The sequence below is a fragment of the Balaenoptera acutorostrata genome, chromosome 9 (assembly GCF_949987535.1).
Source record: "Balaenoptera acutorostrata chromosome 9, mBalAcu1.1, whole genome shotgun sequence".
NCBI lineage: Eukaryota > Metazoa > Chordata > Mammalia > Artiodactyla > Balaenopteridae > Balaenoptera > Balaenoptera acutorostrata.
In genome coordinates, this window is record NC_080072.1 from 58,218,274 (window position 1) to 58,240,203 (window position 21,930).

Genomic DNA, 21,930 nt, shown 5'->3' on the forward strand with positions numbered 1-21,930 from the left:
GTACCCTGCAGCTCGGCAAGTCTCCATGGAGCACCTGTGGTCTGCAAGGCACTGTGCTGAAAGCCAGGTCTGGGTCTTCTGTTTTCACTCTCCCCACTGCCTTCCTTTCTGAAGTTGGAGGGAAAAGAAGCTGGGCAATCTGGCCCTGGGACAGAGGCCACACTATAGAGACATGGAAGTCAGGCAGAAAAAGGGCTGGTTCAGGGCATCCACACACTGAAAAGTGCTCTGAGATGCCACACTGCAGATGCCAACCCCCTGGCAGTGACAGCTACGGTGGGGTCGTTCTGCTGTCTTAGGAAGGATAACTCTGCCTGGAAGGAGAATGTGGCTTAGGTTCCAAAGAGCTAAACTGGATCTTGGTACATGTTAGGAACAGTAATAACAGTAATAAGAATAACAATAAAAGGACAACTAGAATAGGTATTACTGACCACTTATTATGTGCCAGACTCTGTATAGGGCACTCTATGTATTATTTCTAATCCTTGGAGCAACCTGTAAATTGGTTTGATCTTCCCCATTTTATGGATAATGAAATTGAGGCTTTACGAGATTACGGATTCGCCCAAATTCACTCAGGGAATAATAGAAGCCGGAAGCCTGACTAACATCAGAGCCAGTGATCGTTTCACTAGCACAACTGAAAAGATACACGAGCCTCTTACTGTGTGTAGTCACTTAATTTCCTTTCCCCTTTGCAGATGAAGCAACTGAGGCCCAGGAACACTTTCTCCCCGGGACAGTTTCAAGAAGAGTCCAGTTCTCAGATGCCTCCCCCTTCGTTCCCCCCAGGATCCAGCCGCCCCCAGGGGCTGAGACCTGCCGGAGGCCTGGCTCACCCGAAGCCGGCGCCCGAAGACGGTGACCTGGCCGCGAGCCTGCTCCCTGCGCTGCCGCCACTCCACCAGGTTGAGGCCGTTGTCGATGGGCAGCGTGACGTTCCGCTTGCCCACGGTGGGGTTGACGGTCCCGGCCAGCAGGTGGGGCTCCGTCTGCAGGGCCACCTCCATGCCGTTGGCCAACAGCAGCCGCAGGGAGCCGTCGGCCCCGATGTAGTAGCTGTTCCGGACCTGGTCTGAGGGAGAGAAGAGGGACGGACTCTGCTCAGGAGGGTGGAGGACGGAGGGAGGTGTGTGTACAGCAGAGGCAGTGGTGTGGTCTTTAAACGTGTTTATGTTTCTGACTACAGAAACAAAACACTGTCATTGAAGAAAACTAGGAAAATACATGGAGGTCCATGAGCTCAATACCCAGAGGAAACCACTGTAAATATTTTGGTATATTCCTAGATTTTAGGATATTTCTGAATACATTTACAGTTAAAAATGGTTGCTGGTCTTCCCTGGTGGCGCAGTGGTTGAGAATCTGCCTGCTAATGCAGGCGGCACGGGTTCAAGCCCTGGTCTGGGAAGATCCCACATGCCGTGGAGCGGCTGGGCCCGTGAGCCACAACTACTGAGCCTGCGCATCTGGAGCCTGTGCCCCGCAACGGGAGGGGCCGCGATAGTGAGAGGACCGCGCACCGTGATGAAGAGTGGCCCCCGCTCGCCGCAACCAGAGAAAGCCCTCGCACAGAAACTAAGACCCAAAGCAACCAAAAATAAATAAATAAATTAAAAAAAAAAATACATCTAAGACATTTGGTTTAAAAAAAAAAAAAGGTTGCTTATGGAGGTTTTTCACTGATCATTGTATTATATCATTGAATATTTTCATGTTTTTCTTAATGACTGCATGTTATTCCATTGCCTGGAAATACCAGAATTTATTTAACCAGCCCTCAAATAGATATTCTGATCATTTCCAGCTTTGCATAAATACAGGTAACACTGCAGATAAATATATTTTAATCATTATGCTAAGTGAAAGAAGCCAGACACGAAAGGCCAGATATTGTATGCATCAGTACATTTATATGAAATGTCCAGGACAGGCCAACTCACAGAGACAGAAAGTAGATTAGTGAGGGAAAAGGAGAATGGGGTGTGATTGCTAATGGGTATGGGGTTTCTTTTTGGGGCTGATAAAAAAATTTCTGGAATTAGTGGTAATGGCTGTACAACTTTGTAAATATGCTAAAAACTGCTGAATTATACTCTTTAATAGGGTGGATGTTATAGTATGTGAATTATATCTTTATTAAAAATATACATTTTGGATAAATCAATGTCTTCATTTGGGGTTATTTAATCAAAACAGACTCCTAAATGTAGGATTACTAGAGCAAAGGGTTGAACATTTTTAAGCCTCTCCCACTAGGGTAATAACACTCTTTGCAACAAGGTGAAAAATAAGTACAATATGTATATCAATGACAGAATGCCAAATATATATATATATATATTTATATATATATATATGTTTTAAATTGCTGTCATATATACATATACGTGTGTATATGTCATATATGTGTATATGACAATGATTTAAAAACAGGCTTGAGTTTGAAATTTTCAATCTGATTAAAACATTTCAGTTAGGATCTTTTAGCTAACAGAACCTTCTGGAGAAAAAGTAAATTTCAGCTGTAAAATGCACACTGTGTTCTTTTCTAAAAATGGAAACATCTGAGTCTGCGCTGCAGTCACCTGCCTCTTGCCCTTCCTTGGCTGTTGCTTCTGCCTGCACTGCCCCTGTGTTTAATAAATGCTAGCCCAAGCCCTTCTTTCAAGGCTCTGCTTAAACGTCATCTCTTCCCAGAAGCTTCCCTTGTTCCTCTGGTTGGAACAAATGCCTCCCCCTCCCTTAGCCTCTTTATTGGTCTCATTAGGGGTCCTGCAGCTGAGGGGTAGGGGGGTTCACCACTCTGTGAGTGAATGAATTCTCAAATACCTAAGTGCCTACCGTGAAGGCACTACTGCACAGAGACTAAGAGCATGGACTCTGGAGCCAGGCTGCCTGGGTTCAAGTCCCAGCTCTGCCGCTCTCTTGCTGCAAGACCTTGGGCAAATTCCTTAAGCTCTCATGCCTCTGTTTCTTTATCTGTACACTGGGGATAATAATTGTACTGTTACCTCACAGGATTAAGCAGGATAATGAATATGAAGAGCTGAGAGCAGTACTGCACATCTAGCGCGTGTTACATAAATGTGAGCTATTACTAGTTGCATGTGCCTGGCGCTGTGCTGGTCACTGTCACATATATCTCTTGTCATCTCTCCTCTATCTTCACCGCCCCATTTCACACACCTGTCAGAGTGAACTTTTCTAGTACTGATCATGGTCCTTCAATAGATCCCCCTTTCTTTTAGATCAGTGCTTAAGAGAATGTGTTCTAGAGCCTATTTGTCTGGGTCCAAATACCCTACTAGTTGGGTGACTTTGGATAAGCTACTTAACCGCTCAATGCCTTATTATATTCATTTGGAAAATGGAGATATTAATAATATCTCAGAAAGTTGTTGTGAGGATTAAAAAGGATGATGAATGTAAAACACTAAAAATATTCTTCATACTGAGTAAGTGCTCAAAATATTAGCTATCATTATTATTATTGCATGTACTCAGTAAATATTTGCTGGATGGAACTAGATATATACTAGGCTATGTCAAGCAATAAGGATGTGGTTTTTGTAGGTAACCCTCACTGAATCTTCCCTGCTAGGTGGCATCAGATCAGCCTCTCTCTCTCCCATCTCCTCGCCCCCATCTTTCTCCCTTTCTCTCTCACGCACGCAGAATTCTAAAATCTGCCTCAAACTTGCTATGCATTATTCACCGACAATCTGTATTTTACTTCCTTTGAACAGTGAAAAAGCCTGTGTCAATTTATCTTTTAAACCTGCTCCTTGCTGAATCCACATATGTCCATTAATGGTGACTTTGGATGGAACAGCATCTGTCGAGGCCCATCTCAAACGATCCCGTTTAATGTGAGCTGTGACTTCCCAAGGCTGCTGTTCATTAGTAGCTACTTCTTATTTCTTCCCATAGTTCAGACGTAAGATGAAACCGAAAGAGCTTTTAACGAAGACTCTACTGAGGTGGCTGCAAAACTGAGGATCCGAGCCTGGTACGAAAGGAGAGCTTGGCACAGGTCCCAAAGAAGAAAAAGAGGTACCACGTTTCCTGGATTCTGAGATGTACTTTTCCTTTTCACGTTTTAATGTTTCTGAAATTGGAATGTGTCTTAAGTCCTTGTATGGATTTTGAGCAGTGTCTCTCCCCACCCCCCCACCTGAAAAGTTGTTATTAAATTGATGGTACATTTTAAAACTGAGGAGATGTGGCACTTCTGAATTTAAAAAGTGGTCTAAATATTGGAAGGCCTGCATTAACTTTTGAGAAAAATGCTGAAAGCCGGCTTAGACGTATGGAGCAGAGGAGACAATCCTTAACCACAGGGAAGAAAGTAGGCTTGAAGGATATGATGTCTGCGTGTCATCAGCTGCCCTGCTGTTCTTGGTCAGGCAGAACCCTGGCTGGTTTGGAACTGGTACCTTTTCTTGTCAATAACCCAGCCAGAGCATAAATACCTAGGGTCTGTCCCAACCCACTGCTAAAGGTGCTTGGTGGGGAAGGAATTCCAGGGCTTGATTTCTCTTTCTTTGACTGAGAACCGCTATTGTTCTTTGAGCTTTGGTAGAGGCATAGGACCACATTTGGGAAGAAAAATGGTTGTGAAAATATATGGTTATTTTCTTACGGTAAATCAAAATGCCTGTTAATTAATTAATCCAACAAGTACTTTCTAAGCAATACTGTGTGCCTGGCCCATGCTGGTCATTCTATGTATATTGTCTAAAGAAACTGTCTGAGAGAAGATTGGTTCAAGATGGCGGAGCAGAAGGACGTGCTCTCACTCCCTCTTGCGAGAGCACCGGAATCACAACTAACTGCTGAACAATCATCGACAGGAAGACACTGGAAATCCCCAAAAAAGATACCTCACATCCAAAGACAAAGGAGAAGCCACAATGAGACAGTAGGAGGGGCACAATCACAATAAAATCGAATCCCATAACTGCTGGGTGGGTGACTCACAGACTGGCGAACACTTATACCAAAGAAGTCCACCTACTGGAGTGAAGGTTCTGAGCCCCACGTCTGGCTTCCCAAGCTGGGTGTCCGGCAACGGGAGGAGGAATTCCTAGAGAATCAGACTTTGAAGGCTAGAGGGATTTGACTGCAGGACTTCGACAGGACTGGGGGAAACAGAGACTCCACTCTTGGAGGGCACACACAAAGTAGTGTGCGCATCGGGACCCAGGGGAAGGAGCAGTGACCCCATAGGAGACTGAATCAGACCTACCTGCTAGTGTTGGAGGGTCTCCTGCAGAGGCAGGGGGTGGCTGTGTCTCACCATGAGGACAAGGACACTGGCAGCAGAAGTTCTGGGAAGTATTCCTTGGTGTGAGCCCTCCCAGAATCCGACATTAGCCCCATCAAAGAGCCTGGGTAGGCTCCAGTGTTGGGTCACCTCAGGTCAAACAACCAACAGGGAGGGAACCCAGCCCCACCCCTAAGCAGTCAAGTGGATTAAAGTTTTACTGAGCTCCGCCCACCAGAGCAACAGTCAGCTCTACCCACCACCAGTCCCTCCCATCAGGAAACTTGCACAAGCCTCTTAGATAGCCTCATCCACCACAGAGCACACAGCAGAAGCAAGAAGAACTACAATCCTGCAGCCTGTGGAACAAAAACCACATTCACAGAAAGATAGACAAGATGAAAAGGCAAAGGGCTATGTACCAGATGAAGGAACAAGATAAAACCCCAGAAAAACAACTAAATGAAGTAGAGATAGGCAACCTTCCAGAAAAAGAATTCAGAATAATGATAGTGAAGATGATCCAGGACCTCAGAAAAAGAATGGAGGCAAAGATCGAGAAGATGCAGGAAATGTTTAACAAAGACCTAGAAGAATTAAAGAACAAACAAACAGAGATGAACAATACAGTAACTGAAATGAAAAATACACTAGAAGGAATCAATAGCAGAATAACTGAGGCAGAAAAATGGATAAGTGACCCAGAAGAGAGAATGGTGGAATGAACTGCTGCAGAACAAAATAAAGAAAAAAGAATGAAAAGAAATGAAGACAGCCTAAGAGACCTCTGGGACAACATTAAACGCAACAACATTCGCATTATAGGGGTCCCAAAAGGAGGAGAGAATGGACCCGAGACAATACGTGAAGAGATTATAGTCAAAAACTTCCCTAACATGGGAAAGGAAATAGCCACCCAAGTCCAGGAAGCACAGAGAGTCCCATACAGGATAAACCCAAGGAGAAACATGCCGAGACACAGTAATCAAATTGGCAAAAATCAAGGATAAAGAAAAATTATTGACAGCAGCAAGGGAAAAATGACAAATAATATACAAGGGAACTCCCATAAGGTTAACAGCTGATTTCTCAGCAGAAACTCTACAAGCCAGAAGAGAGTGGCATGACATATTTAAAGTGATGAAAGTCAAAAACCTACAACCAAGATTACTCTACCCAGCAAGGATCTCATTCAGATTCGATGGAGAAATCAAAAGTTTTACAGACAAGCAAAAGCTAAAAGAATTCAGCACCACCAAGCCAGCTCTACAACAAATGCTAAAGGAACTTCTCTAAGTGGGAAACACAAGAGGAGAAAAGGACCTACAAAAACAAACCCAAAACAATTAAGAAAATGGTCATAGGCACATACATATCGATAATTACCTTAAACGTGAATGGATTAAATGCTCCATCCAAAAGACACAAGCTCGCTGAATGGATACAAAAACAAGACCCATATATATGCTGTCTACAAGAGACCCACTTCAGACCTAGGGACACATACAGACTGAAAGTGAGGGGATGGAAAGAGATATTCCATGCAAATGGAAATCAAAAGAAACCTAGAGTAGCAATACTCATATCAGATAAAATAGACTTTAAAATAAAGAATGTTACAAGAGACAAGGAAGGACACTATATAATGATCAAGGGATCAATCCAAGAAGAAGATATAACAATTATAAATATATATGCACGCAACATAGGAGCACCTCAATACATAAGGCAACTGCTAACAGCTCTAAAAGAGGAAATCAACAGGAACACAATAATAGTGGGGGACTTTAACACTTCACTTACACCAATGGACAGATCATCCAAACAGAAAATTAATAAGGAAACACAAGCTTTAAATGACACAATAGACCAGATAGATTTAATTGATATTTATAGGACATTCCATCCAAAAACAGCAGATTACACTTTCTTCTCAAGTGCGCACAGAACATTCTCCAGGATACATCACATCTTGGGTCACAAATCAAGCCTCGGTAAATTTAAGAAAACTGAAATCATATCAAGCATCTTCTCTGACCACAACGCTATGAGATTAGAAATCAATTACAGGGAAAAAAACCATAAAAAACAAAAACACATGGAGGCTAAACAATACGTTACTAAATAACCAAGAGATCACTGAAGAAATCAAAGAGGAAATCAAAAAATACCTAGAGACAAATGACAATGAAAGCACGATGATCCAAAACCTATGGGATGCAGCAAAAGCAGTTCTAAGAGGGAAGTTTATAGCAATGAATCCTACCTCAAGAAACAACAAACATCTCAAATAAACAATCTAACCTTAACGCCTAAAGGAACTAGAGAAAGAAGAACAAACAAAACCCAAAATTAGTAGAAGGAAAGAAATCATAAAGATCACAGCAGAAATAAATGAAATAGAAACAAAGAAAACAATAGCAAAGATCAATAAAACTAAAAGCTGGTTCTTTGAGAAGATAAACAAAATTGATTAACCATTAGCCACCTAACCTTGATGGTACCACCTCACCATCAAGAAAAAGAGGGAGAGGACTCAAATCAATAAAATTAGAAATGAAAAAGGAGAAGTTACAACAGACACCGCAGAAATACAAAGCATCCTAAGAACTACAAGCAACTCTATACCAATAAAATGGACAACCTGGAAGAAATGGACAAATTCTTAGAAAGGTATAACCTTCCAAGACTGAACCAGGAAGAAATAGAAAATATGAAAGGACCAATATGAAAATATGAAAGGACCAATCACAAGTAATGAAATTGAAACTGTGATTAAAAATCTTCCAACAAACAAAAGTCCAGGACCAGATGGCTTCACAGGTGAATTCTATCAAACATTTAGAGAAGAGCCACCCATCCTTCTCAAACTCTTCCAAAAATTGCAGAGGAAGGATCACTCCCAAACTCATTCTATGAGGTCACCATCACCCTCATACCAAACCGGACAGAGATACTACAAAAAAAGAAAATTACAGACCAATATCACTCATGAATATAGATGGAAAAATACCCAACAAAATACTAGCAAACAGAATCCAACAGCACATTAAAAGGATCATACACCATGATCAAGTGGGATTTATCCCAGGGATGCAAGGATTCTTCAATATACGCAAATCAATCAGTGTGATACACCATATTAACAAATTGAAGAATAAAAACCATACGATCATCTCAATAGATGCAGAAAAAGCTTTTGACAAAATTCAACACCCATTTATGATAAAAACTCTCCAGAAAGTTGCATAGAGGGAACCTACCTCAACATAATAAAAGCCATATATGACAAACCCACAGCAAACATCATCCTCAATGGTGAAAAACTGAAAGCATTTCCTTTAAGATCAGGAACAAGACAAGGATGTCCACTCTCACCACTATTATTCAACATAGTTTTGGAAGTCCTAGCCACAGCAATCAGAGAAAAAAAAGAAATAAAAGGAATACAAATTGGAAAAGGAGAAGTAAAACTGTCACTGTTTGCAGATGACATGATACTATACATAGAGAATCCTAAAGATGCCACCAGAAAACTACTAGAGCTAATCAATGAATTTGGTAAAGTTGCAGGATACAAAATTAATGCACAGAAATCTCTTGCATTCCTATACGCTAATGATGAAAAATCTGAAAGAGAAATTAAGGAAATACTCCCATTTACCACTGCAACAAAAAGAATAAAATACCTAGGAATAAACCTACCTAGGGAGACAAAAGACCTGTATGCAGAAAACTATAAGACAGTGATGAAAGTAACTAAAGATGATACCAACAGATGGAGAGATATACAATGTTCTTGGATTGGAAGAATCAACCTTGTGAAAGTGACTATACCACCCAAAGCAATCTACAGATTCAGTGCAATCCCTATCAAATTACCAATGGCATTTTTTATAGAACTAGAACAAAAAATCTTAAAATTTGTATGGCAACACAAAAGACCCTGAATAGCCAAAGCAGTCTTGAGGGAAAAAAACGGAGCTGGAGGAATCAGACTCCCTGACTTCAGACTATACTACAAAGCTACAGTAATCAAGACAATATGGTACTGGCACAAAAACAGAAATATAGTTCAATGGAATAAGATAGAAAGCCCAGAGATAAACCCACACACATATGGTCAACTAATCTATGACAAAGGAGGCAAGGATATACAATGGAGAAAAGACAGTCTCTTCAATAAGTGGTGCTGGGAAAACCGGACAGCTACATGTAAAAGAATGAAATTAGAACAATCCCTAACACCATACACAAAAATAAACTCCAAATGGATTAGAGACCTAAATGTAAGACCGGACACTATAAAACTCTTAGAGGAAAACATAGGAAGAACACTCTTTGACATAAATCACAGCAGGATCTTTTATGATCCGCCTCCTAGAGTAATGGAAATAAAAACAAAAATAAACAAAGGGGACCTAATGAAACTTAAAAGCTTTTGCACAGCAAAGGAAACTACAAACAAGACGAAAAGACAACCCTCAGAATGGGAGAAAATATTTGCAAACGAATCAATGGACCAAGGAGTAATCTCCAAAATATATAAACAGCTCATGCAGCTCAGTATTAGAAAAACAACAACCCAATCCAAAAATGGGCAGAAGACCTAAATAGACATTTCTCCAAAGAAGACATATAGATGGCCAAGAAGCACATGAAAACATGCTCAACATCACTAATTATTAGAGAAATGCAAATCAAAACTACAATGAGGTACCACCTCACACCAGTTAGAATGGGCATCATCAGAAAATCTACAAACAACAAATGCTGGGGAGGGTGTGGAGAAAAGGGAACCCTCTTGCACTGTTGGTGGGAATCTAAATTGATACAGCCACTATGGAGAACAGTATGGAAGTTCCTTAAAAAACTAAAAATAGAATTACCATATGACCCAGCAATCCCACTACTGGGCATATACCCAGAGAAAACCATAACTCAAAAAGACACATGCACCCCAATGTTCACTGCAGCACTATTTACAATAGCCAGGACATGGAAGCAACCTAAATGCCCATCAACAGATGAATGGATAAAGAAGATGTGGTATATATATACAATGGAATATTACTCAGCCATAAAAAAGGAACGAAATTGGGTCATTTGTAGAGACGTGGATGGATCTAGAGACTGTCATACAGAGTGAAGTAAGTCAGAAAGAGAAAAACAAATACGTATATTAACGCATATATGTGGAACCTAGAAAAATGGTACAGATGAACTAGTTTGCAGGGCAGAAATAGAGACACAGATGTAGAGAACAAACGTATGGACACCAAGGGGGGAAAGCGGCGGGGGGGTGGGGGTGGTGGTGTGATGAATTGGGAGATTGGGATTGACATGTCTACACTAATATGTATAGAATGGATAACTAATAAGAACCTGCTGTATAAAAAAATAAATAAAATAAAATTCAAAAAAAATAAAAATTGGAAATTGAAAGAGTAAAAAAAAAAAAAAAAAGAAATTGTCTGAGCAACCCTAGGAAGCAGGACTTGTAATTCAGCCCCATTTCCCAGACCCAGAAACTGAGGATCGGAGAAGAGTGACTCCACCCAATTCACACAGGTTGCAGCTGGTACAGCAGGCAGAGGGGTCCCAGTGTGTCTGCCCCCGGAACTGCTGCTCTTTGCACTGCCCTGCACCATTCAACATGGCTTCAACTTGCTTTCTTTTCCCAGAGTAGAAACTTGAGGGCCATGGTGATGGGGTGGCAGAGTTAGGACTAGAATTTGGCACTCTGACTCCCAGGCCAAGGCTGTTTTTACTACTTTGTGTCAAAGCTTTTGGGAGTATGAAAAGCTATCTGGAGGCTGGGGAAAAACGTCAAGCAAGGCTTTCCCTAGTGATGGCTTCTTTTTTCTCATGCTTACTAAGTCCAACAAAGCTGCAAGCTCCACTCTGGGTCACCAGGGCCCGTGAGAACAATTGAGGCAGACAATTCACAGCGAGGTTTCATCCTTGTGATTTATCTGAAGCTAAAAGATCAACTCATATCAGGGATTATTTGATGGACACAGAGAAGGGTCTCTTCTCTATAGAATCCTAGGAGAGTAACAAAGCGCGCTCACCTGAGATTCAGGGAGGCCTTCTCCACACCCAAATCCCTTTCATAATTAGGTGTAATTATTCTTGTCCTTTGTCCTCATCTGCACCAGAGTGAGAGTCAGTCTTTAATCCGGGAGCCATAAGAATGGCAGAATAGTGAGGTCACCTGGATTAGCAGCTAACGGATTCTCTACCCTCTGTTCTGCTGATAATGGAATGAGACAATGAAATATTACTCTGAAGCTTGAGGGAGAGAATTTACAGGGCTCAGGCTGATGTGTTTTGCAAATTAGGTGGCAATACAGAAAGAAACCAGTTGTTATGCTTTCTTGTTCTTGGGCAGCTGCAGTTAGCAGCTTGTTTCTTGTGTCATCCTCTTTCAAAGGGGTCTCCCCACCCCATGGTCTCCAAGACCCCAACCCCCCACCTGGCTTACCTTGCAGCAGTGTATAGAAGGCACCTGAGGCAGACAGGTTGGTGGTTATGGTGACATCATCCTTGCTGGACGTCTCTACCTGGACATGCACTGAGCTGTCTGTATCACTTTGGAAACTGCTCACCTGGCCAGTAGGGAAGGTCACATTGGTCAGGCGCCCAAAGCTGTCGTACCTGAAAACCAAGGGGTGGCTCTGAGTAACAGAAATATAATCGTGCCATTGCTGGAACTTGGCATGTTCTACCTTATGCCATGGTTTTGCATGTTCTGCTTTTCTTTCTGGTCAGATACATTTCCACGTCTCCTGCATCTCCTTGGATACCACTCCACCCGCTGATATTCAACTGTAGGCAAACAACTTACCTCTCTGAATCTTCCTTTCCTAATTCCGTAGAGTGGAGATGATAACCCCTGCCCTACCCACCGCCCAGGATTCCTGTGAGCAACATGTGGAAGTGCCCTGTCACTATGTCACCCATGAAGGGTTAGATGATGGTGCCCATATGAGACGGATGACCCAGAGTCTTAGAGCTGGGCGACTCCCAGAGGCGAGCAGTCAAACTGATTGCTTGAATACTGGCTCAACCACCGCCTGCCCACCCCCCCTCCCCCAAGAACTGTAGGTTTCTCCTGAACAGCACTGGAGATACCCCTAACCCGAATCCAGGAAGCCACAGATCCTGGGAAAAGGGGACTTTGAATTCCAACCAGGATTCTGCTGCCACACAAGCAGGCTGGACAGATGGGCTCTAGCAACCCCTTCACATCTAGGTTTCACATCTGGCACCAAGCAGCTATGTATCCGTGGCGCTCAAAACTCACAGCTTCACTCTGGTGTGGTCTTTCTGAAGCATCATAATTGAATCTTAATCCTCTTTCCCATTCTCCTGATGAGACTAAAAGAAATACCTAAAATTATTCGCCACCTACAGTATGGCGTTCATATTGTCCAGGTATGGTGCTAGTCGCACAGTGTTCATACATCCTTTCATTTAATCTTCACAACTAGTCTGAAAGGTACATATTAGCTCCTTTTTGGAGGAGGCTCAGAAAAGTGAGGTCACCTGCTCAAGGTCGCACAGCTAAGTGTGCTAGAGTCGAAGTTCAAACTCAGCTCTGTCTGCTTCCAAGCCACCACTTGGTTCTCTGTCTTCAGGGAGCATTTCCGTACTGTCTATTTGCAAGTATCCATCGCGTGTGCTCTCTTACCTGCTGCAGAGTGATTGGGAGATAGCGGGGAGCGGGCTACTAACATTTCGTAATTACGGGAGGCTGAAGTGTAAAAAGGTAGGTTTTAAAGAGCCTTTTTGCCCTTACGTGCGAATGGGGAAAAAGTTCTTTGCCCAGATGCCAGTATTTCTGACTTCTACTCAGGCTCAAGCTTATAGCGTGGGTTCAGCTGTATACGTCTCCCTCATGTATTCTGGGTCTCCCACTGGACTTTTTTTTCCTGCTTGGCTTTTAATACTAGGGTAAAGCTGTCCTCTTGGCCCCTGAGGGTTTTAACCATGGTGAAATGAAAGGCCTGAAAGTTCAATTCCATCCTTGCTCTTCTTGTGATGCCTTCAGCTGGGTCTGGCTTCCTGATGGGACCCTGGGGTCCCACAGCTTCTATGGTTTCAGGTGAGACTCGGTACGTGAGACTAGGCAGGCCTTTGCTGAGCAATTTTCTGTTCAAGGTCAGATTTGAATGCTGCGTGGATTCTGCCATCTGCCAACTCTTTCTGTCCCTGTGGCTGGTACTGATCACAGCACGCTTTACACCAAATGGCAATAGTCCCTGGTGCGGTCTGCCACAGAGGAGGTGTTGGTGAAGGTCTTTGGAATGAATTGCCCCAGTCCTTGACCTGAGACCGACTCTGGGGGAAGGGCCAAGGGGCTCTGGGAGAGTTGACTCTTTGGTGCTGAGGCCTGAGGAAGGGGAACGGAAGCCCTTTCCAAGATGGCGAGAAAAGCGGGGGTCTCAACCACATATGTCGGGCCTGAGCTTGGTGGGGCAAGGCTGTGGAGCTGTATCAGTCCTTTGGGTTCTCTTAGAGGCAGTTACGGGGTTTGGAAACCTGTTTCCTGTCATGATTTCTCATTTTTCTTCCTCTGTACTGAATCAGGTTGTTATAAGGAAAGGTCAGTCTGGATTAACGGAGAGTGGTGGTGTGACTTGACCTGCACTGGAGGGTGAAAGGTACAGAGTGCCCCTCAGAGCCGGGTGAGGGAGTGACTCTGAGAGATGCTGCAGGAAGGAGGGTGCGTCTTGGGGTAAAGACCTGGAATGTCTGTCTTGAGGCCTCTCTCACCTGGAGAAGCTCACAGCTCTGTTCCCTTTAACTCTGGGAGAGGCTGGTGTCCTTTTGAACCCTTCATGGCTGCTGGAAATTTGAACAGGAAGGAATTTCACAAAAATTTTGCAGTGGCTATCTCTGGGAGGTAGAATTACAGGTGATTTTAGTTGCTTATTTATATGCATTTTATACTCCCAAGATTTTTTAATAATTAACATGGATTATTTTCATAATCAGAAAAGTGCTGTGACAACCCAAGTAATGCCTCATAAGCATGGACACCTTGGGGAAGAGGACTTTTAAAATTACTGGCATTTATAGAAGCATCTCATTTATAGGACATCTGCCAATATCAACCTCTAGGCCTTTTCAGTAAAATATTACTAGGGCATCCCAAATTTCTGAGTCAAAAATCAAGACCTCCCCCCAAAACTGGCTCTGCCCTGGTCACCTTAACTGTATCTGTGGTCTATGAGTAAGCTGAGTGCTGTCAGATCCCAGGTCATCTTTTTTTTTTTTTTTTTAATTTTTATTTATTTATTTTATTTATGGCTGTGTTGGGTCTTAGTTCCTGTGCGAGGGCTTTCTCCAGTTGTGGCAAGTGGGGGCCACTCTTCATCGCAGTGCGCGGGCCTCTCACTATCTTGTTGCAGAGCACAGGCTCCAGACGCGCAGGCTCAGTGATTGTGGCTCACGGGCCTAGTTGCTCCGCGGCATGTGGGATCCTCCAGGACCAGGGCTCGAACCCGTGTCCCCTGCATTGGCAGGCGGATTCCCAACCACTGCGCCACCAGGGAAGCCCCCAGGTCATCTTTGACATTAACTGGAAGATCCATTTCAGTCCAACAGTTTCATGGGATGAGTATGCTGGTTCTTTGAACACCTGTGATCCACGTACACACTCTTTATTAATCTAATTTCCTGACCTAACTGGATAAAAAAGATTTTATTATACCATGCAAGATACTTAAAATGGAGTTTTGGAGTCTTACAAATAAGAGTTAAGAGATTATTAATTAGGGCTCAGATGTCGCCTCGATACTACTTCTATCAAGGCCTTGCTCAAATGCCACCTCATAAAGCCCTCCCTGGTCTCCCCAGCTCTTCTTCTCCCAGTGGTACTCTGGCACAGCTCTATCACAGAATGTGTCCCCTGCATTATAAGAGCTGACGTACAACTTGTCTCTTACTTTGGCCTCGGAGTGCCTGAGTCAGGACAGGGTCGTGGAGTCAGACAGCCAGACTGGGGATCTGGATTCCACCACCCTGGAAGTCTGGCCGTTAGGTCATCTCAGCTTCCCCAGCATGGGCACTGGTAGAGGGAAGATGGGCAGGGAATGTTGGCTGAACGAATAAACGAATGCATGATTGGACATGGGAGGCCTCTTTCCTGCTCTGTGGGAGAAGACAGACTGTCATTCATTCACATGCTACCCCCTGCAGGACCTGACAGAGGCCTGACACACAGTCGGTCCCTGATAAACATCTGCTGAATGCACAAATAAGGAAACAACCACCTTCACTAAACGATACTTTAGCAATCTCCGTAGGCATCTCCCCAGAGTTTTAGTCTCCAAGATAGAAAGAGGCTTTACATAAAGGCAGACAATTGTAATTATTATTGAAGGTGGCCTGTAATACATAATTAAATTGAGCCTGAAGACGATACAATGAAAAGGCCCCATGCTTTCAAGATCTGGTTTTATTTTATATGAGATGGCCAAAAAAACAGTAATTTCCATTCCTCACATTTTCCATTAGAAGGACTGAATGTCTTAATTAAATGAACATCCAACAGAACAGCCAATTTATAGAATTTTCTTGTCTCTTATTCATTCATTTCAGCGCTTCCTGGAGCTTGAGAAATGCCACTGGATCTCTCTGCCGCCTGATCAATACCTGTGATTATGCCATCAGAACGCTGCTGCTTCTGCCTCTGCGGGGAGGAGCTGGAGCTGCCCATCCTCTGGACCTTGACCTCTGCCCTGTGGCCCCCTTGGTGGGGCCCTTTCTCTTCCTGCTACAGAGCTGCTAAGGGAAAGGATGTTGGTGCTCCCCAACAGGGTGTTGGGGACAGGTCTCTGTCTACAATCCCTGGATTACAAGTGGCTGCCTCAAACCCTGGCCCCATGAGGGAGAACTTCCGGACAATGGCTTAGATACGTCTGTTGCAGCTTTACTTAAATTACTGGCCAATTTTCTTCCTTTCTGTTGAAGAGGAACAGAAGGAACATGTTGGTGTGGGAAGGTCCTTGGAGCCAGGTGGTCTAGGCTTTGAATCCAGGCTCTACACTTGCTACCAATGCAACCCTAGAGGGTGGGCACTCAGTTCTGTTTTTCTGCTAACCATCCAACTCCTACCACAAATGATGCTATTTCAGGTAGGTTATATAACATAACCTTGTGTGCCTCTGTTTTCTCCTCTATAAAACGAGGGTAATAATACCTGTCTCAGAGAGATACTTGAAGATCAAACAAAGTAACATATTTAAATGCAAATTCCTTCCAGGGCTTGCAAGGACCCCATGAGACTGCCCTCACTAGACTATCAACTCCCTGAAGGAAGGGACTTTGTTCAGTCACTGGTGTACCCCCAGAATTTAGGAGAGTGCCCAGCATATAGTAGATGCTCAATAATGTGAATGAGCGTTGGTTGAATGATCTGCTCTTTCCTGCCTCTTTCCGACTTCACCTTGAACCCTATTCCTTCCTACTTCCTCTGTTCCATTACATTTGCTTCTGTTCTCCAAACACACTGAGTTCAAACCAGGCTTGGGGTGCTCACACTGACTGTTCCCTTTGCTGGGAATGCTCTTCCCTCCAATCTTGGTAGGGCTAGTTCCTTTTATTACTCATGTTTTAGTTCAAAAGGTATTATTCCAGCAAGGCCTTCCCTGATCACCCTTTCTGATGGGTCCTCCCATCTTTATCACATTATCTTATTTTACTGTTTTCACTTATCATCTTGTTGATTTGTTTACTTGACTGTTGTCTCTCTTTTCCCGCTAGAATATAAACTCCATGAGGACAGGGACCTTGTTTGTATTCTTAGTGCCTAAAGCAGGACCCAGCATATAAAAGGTACTCAATACATATTTCTTGGATGAATGAATGAATAAATGAATAAATAAATAAATAGTAGATATTATCATTGTTTTTTCAAGAGCTGGGATGAGGATAACTAAGAACTCCATCCCTATTACCTCTCACTTTCCATATGAGGAAGGGAAAGTTCATTACTATTCATAGAGTACATTTTAGGTACTGAGCACTGTTCTCACAACCATTTTTGAAAGTGGGCATTATTATCATCATTTCACAATTGGTGAAGCTGAGGCTCAGAAAGGATAAGTAACTTGAGTAAGATCACACAGCTAACAGAGGAATACAGATTCTGTCAGGTCTGTCTGACCTTAAAGTCTGTGTTCTTTCATCAAGCTTCCCATAAAGATGATGCCATTTCAAATCAAAACCTTTGTGTTCAACTATGTTAAAGAAAAAATTGGGTTTGGAAATCTCAAGTTGGGTCAAGAAGACCGACAGTTTTCTCTTCAAGATGCTTTGCTTTGCTACCATTACAGTTGACTCTGCAGTGATGTCGAGCCCCCATCTGGGGGTATGATGGAGATGGCCAGGTGATTGGCTTTTTCCTATTTCCTTCCACTGACTTTTCTTCACTCATTTTCCCAAAGCATCTTTGGAGCACGAGGAAAGAACACAACATAAAAGATTCATAGAGTGGCTGTGAACTTGCCTCTCAGAAGAGGACCACTAAAGGGTATCCTCACATACACTGCAAAGCTTTCTTCTTCACACTCAATACTTCACACCTCGAGCCATTTTACTATGCGTGGCTGGTGAGGAAAATGCCACATTGCCTCTCTGATACTAAACTTTTGCTGATCGGGGACTTTTTAGTTGAAAACAAAGATTTGATTTTTACGACTTTCATCTATGATTGTTTCAAACAACACCATCACCAACAAGAGGAAATGGAGGAAATGGCCACTGTAACCTCTGTGAATAATTAGAGTTCACAGCCCATGCACACCAATAGTTCCCTTGACCCCAGGTCACTATAAGAGATTGGCATCACTAAACCATTTGCAGCTACTCCAAAACTGCAGCAGAGCCAGGCTACTTGTTGGCTTCTGCAATAAAAATTTGTCCTTCCTGCCCATTTCCCATAGAATTAAGTCCCAACAATGAATTGTAGTCTTCAGGATTTCTAAGATCTGGCCCACCCTATCACTTCAGGTCTTAGCTCTCATTGATGTTATACTTGAGGCCATGCATCTGGTGGTAAGTGCTTAGGATTCAGGTAGATCTGAGATTGAACCCTGGCTCTGCCACTTATGTGTACAATGTCACAGAGCCAGTCAATGTCTGTGCTGTTTATTCTCTGTTCCCTCCTCAGATCCATTCTCTGCCCTTCTCTGTGCTCAGGGGGGCTGACCCCTGCAGACTGCATCCCTGGGGCCCCTTGATGGCTTGCTTCTGGTTGGGTTCAGTCAATGGCAGGAAATGGCAAGAGACTGGAGATCAAAAGGAGGAGTTTTCCCTACTCTCCATGTCCTTTGGTGCCATATTTCTAATAGTGGGTGCATCCACCCACAATTACAGCTTCTACCAGATGCCTTCTCCTTCATGGTTACAGCTCCCACTGGGCTTTAGTAAGTAACAATATTGTATTCCTTCCCCGCCTTGCCCTTCAGTCCGAGGGTTGGTAATAGTTGTTCACTGTTTTTAGTGCCTGGATGCCTCACTGTCCTTTCTTGGTTCCCTAATCCCTGCCTATACCTCTAATAACACTTCTTCACTGGAAAGATATTTTTGCTGGATATAGAATTCTAGGTTGACAGATTTCTTTTTTTCTTTCAGCATTTCTGTTTTCTAGTTTGTATGGTTTCTGATGAGAAGTCTGCTGTGATTCTTTTCTTTGCTCCTCTGTAAAACATGTCTTTTGGGGGGCTGCTTTCAAGATTTTCTCTTCTTCTTTTGTACTCAGCAGTTTGAATATGATATGCATAGATCTATGTGTGTATAGTGTGTGTGTGTGTGTGTTTATTCTGCTTGGTGTTTTCTGAGATTTTGGGTCTGTGGTTTGATGTCTATCGTTACATACAGATAATTCTCGACCATTATTTCCTCAAATGGTTCTTCTGCCTTGTTCTTTCTCTCTTCTTCTGGAATTCCAATTACATGTATATTAGAGCAGTTGATGTTCCCCAGTTCTTGGTGCCCTTTTCTGTATTTTTTTCATTCTTTTTTCTCTTTGTGTTTCAGTTTGGATAATTTCTATTGACCTATCTACTTTCCTCAGCTGTGTCAAGTTTACTGATAAGCCCATCAAAGGCAGTCTTCACTTCTGTAACTGTGTTTTTCATTTCTAGCATTTCCAATCAATTCTCTTTTTTAATTTTCATTTCTCTGCTGAAATTACCCACCTGATCTTGCATGTAGTTCACCTTTTCCATTAGAACCTTTAACATAATTTTTGGTTATTTTAAATTCCTGAAGGATAGTTTCAACATCTGTGTCATATCTGAGTGTGGTTTTGATGATTACTTTGTCTATTGGGAGTGTATTGCTTTCTCTTGCCTCTTTGTATGTTCAGTTGAAAGTGTGACATCTTGTGTAACACAGTGGACACTGAGGTAATAGATCTGGGGTATGAGTATGAGTTTCCTTCTGCTCAAACTTTAGTGAGAGAGTTTAAGTTAATTTAGTTAGGATTTGGGCTGGCTTTGAAATTTGTTACTTCTATGCTTAACCTTAGTGCATCACAGGCTTTACATTCCTCCAGTTATACCTTGTGTTTAGGATGTGAAACTGGTTTGCCAGAGGGTTTTTTTTTCAATGTGTCTATTCTATTCTCAGTTTTAGGTCCCCTCTTTGTGCCGGGCCTTAGAGAGGGTCTCTTTTTAGGCTCTTGTATTTCTTTCCCAGTAGTAGTCTGCTTTTCATTGTTATGTTTAGCTTTTTAGCTAGCGGTGGTGGCTGGTGAGCTTGAGAGAATTCTCTTTTGTTCTGATTAAGCCTCAATCTTGTATTTGCAGGTGTCCCTGAGTCTCAGGAGTGTGGCCTCTTCAGTGCTCCTGCCCCTTTCAGGCTGTCCGTCTGGGCCCATTACATATTCCTGCTCCTCTTCCAGCAGTAGTTAGAAATTTTTTTCTTCCTTCATTCAGCTGCAATGGTTTTCCACCAGTACCTAAGTAGAATAGTGTTTGTTGCCCTCCTCTCCACAGATTAAGCCTTTTATTCCATGTGGGAGATCAGGTGAGAGGGGTCTGGGTGGAGCAGGCAGAAATTTGTGCCCCTCCCTCAGCAGCTGCTGTACCCCTCCCCCAGGTCTACCACAAGGGATATTTTCTTCCATCTTTCCCTAGTCGTTCTGTGAGTACCGAGTGGGGTTTGTGGAGAAAAGTTCCGGAGGATGTGGACTCTCCCAATTTCTGCAGTCTCCAAGGGCTTCATATTCTCTTGCCAGTACACACTGGGCCTTTATAGATTCACCAAGCTGAACTTTTCCTCCCAGGGACTGGGTGCATCTACCAGGTAAGCTAGTGCTCACATCTTGTCTGCGATGTGACACTCTGTCTCTCCTTGGAGTTGGCCACTTGGTTGCCCTGTGACTTCAGAGAAGGAGTTCAAGGAAAACTCATGAATTTGCCATTTGTTTGGCTCATTTTCATTGTAAGGTTGGGAACAAAGCTCTTTCTAGCTCTTACATCCTCAAGCAGAAACTGGAAGCCAAGTCTCTTCATTGGAACCATTTGAATTGAATTCAATTTCCCGCTGGGAGAACTGATAGTGCTGGAGCTGCGATGTAAACCTAGTATTTCTCTCACTACAGCATATTTGTTTCTTCCCTTCATTATCCCCCTTCTCTCCTGAATGTAAATTTCATTCATAAAATAGTTACTGAGCACCTACTAGGTGGCAAGCCCCAAGCTTGTACAGAGATACATTAGTTAGGGTCTCAGAGTAGTTAGCTCGAGCGTAAGGATGACAGGGGCTGTCACAGGGCACCATGGGATGCCAGAGCCACTTCCCCCTATGAAACTTACTCATGCCTAACCAGCAAGACAATTTTGGAACCCGCCTCAGCTCATCAGGCCATTTTCTTAGTCACCAAATGCCATCTGCCCAGGAGCCCAAGCCTGAAATTAATGATGCCACACTCTGAAGATGAAGAAGGCATTACAGACCCCTTTGAGGTTTCCTACCAGCAGACCTGTGGGCTGAGGGAAGAAAAGTAACCTTGATTCCCCAGAATTATAAACTCTTAAGTCAAGTTGTTCTAAAGTGTGTGGTGTTTGTGTTAGATGTATTAATCTGTTGAGAGGATCGATAAAGCCAACTCGAAACTTGTTTTAGTAATAGTCCATGTAACAGGCAAGCCTGGGCTGATTTTTTAAAAAAGAATATTAGAGCATTTGGGTTTGGAATCCATTAAGCTGCCTCATGGAGCTAAAAGTGGGAAATTCACTGGAGCAATGTGCATTGGCAAAATCTGTCCAAATCTGTGCTGAGAATTACCATAATGATAATATCAGACCATTACTTCTTGGGAGCATCATAGTTTGCAAAGTATTTTCACTTTCAGTATTTATTTAGTTTTTTGATCCCCATAATGGCCCTGAAATGGAGTAGGTCAGGTGTTATTTCTGTCTGGTTGAGACTTGGGTCTGGAAGCCAGTCTGCCCCTGAATCACATGGCAAACATCCAGTGAAAATAGGTATCTGGTATCCTTGCTATGTTCACAACCTGATCTGAATCATTTTTCCTTGACCCACTCTGCATGTCTTTTTCCAGCCCATTTTTTATATTCTCAAGGATCTAACCCCTTTCCTAGTTCATACCTTGATCCCTCAGACTTGACACTTGA

General features: G+C 43.0%; 1 protein-coding gene across 1 annotated transcript in view; it reads right to left on the minus strand.

Annotated features, from left to right (window-relative positions):
• TENM4 (teneurin transmembrane protein 4) overlaps nt 1-21,930 on the minus strand; it is a 745,685-nt gene that overhangs the window by 14,987 nt on the left and 708,768 nt on the right. Inside the window, exons 29-30 of the mRNA XM_057553431.1 lie at nt 11,760-11,932; nt 843-1,078 (exon numbers count right to left, since the gene is read on the minus strand). Coding sequence (XP_057409414.1) covers nt 843-1,078; nt 11,760-11,932 — 409 coding nt within the window. The remainder of the gene's footprint in view (nt 1-842; nt 1,079-11,759; nt 11,933-21,930) is intronic.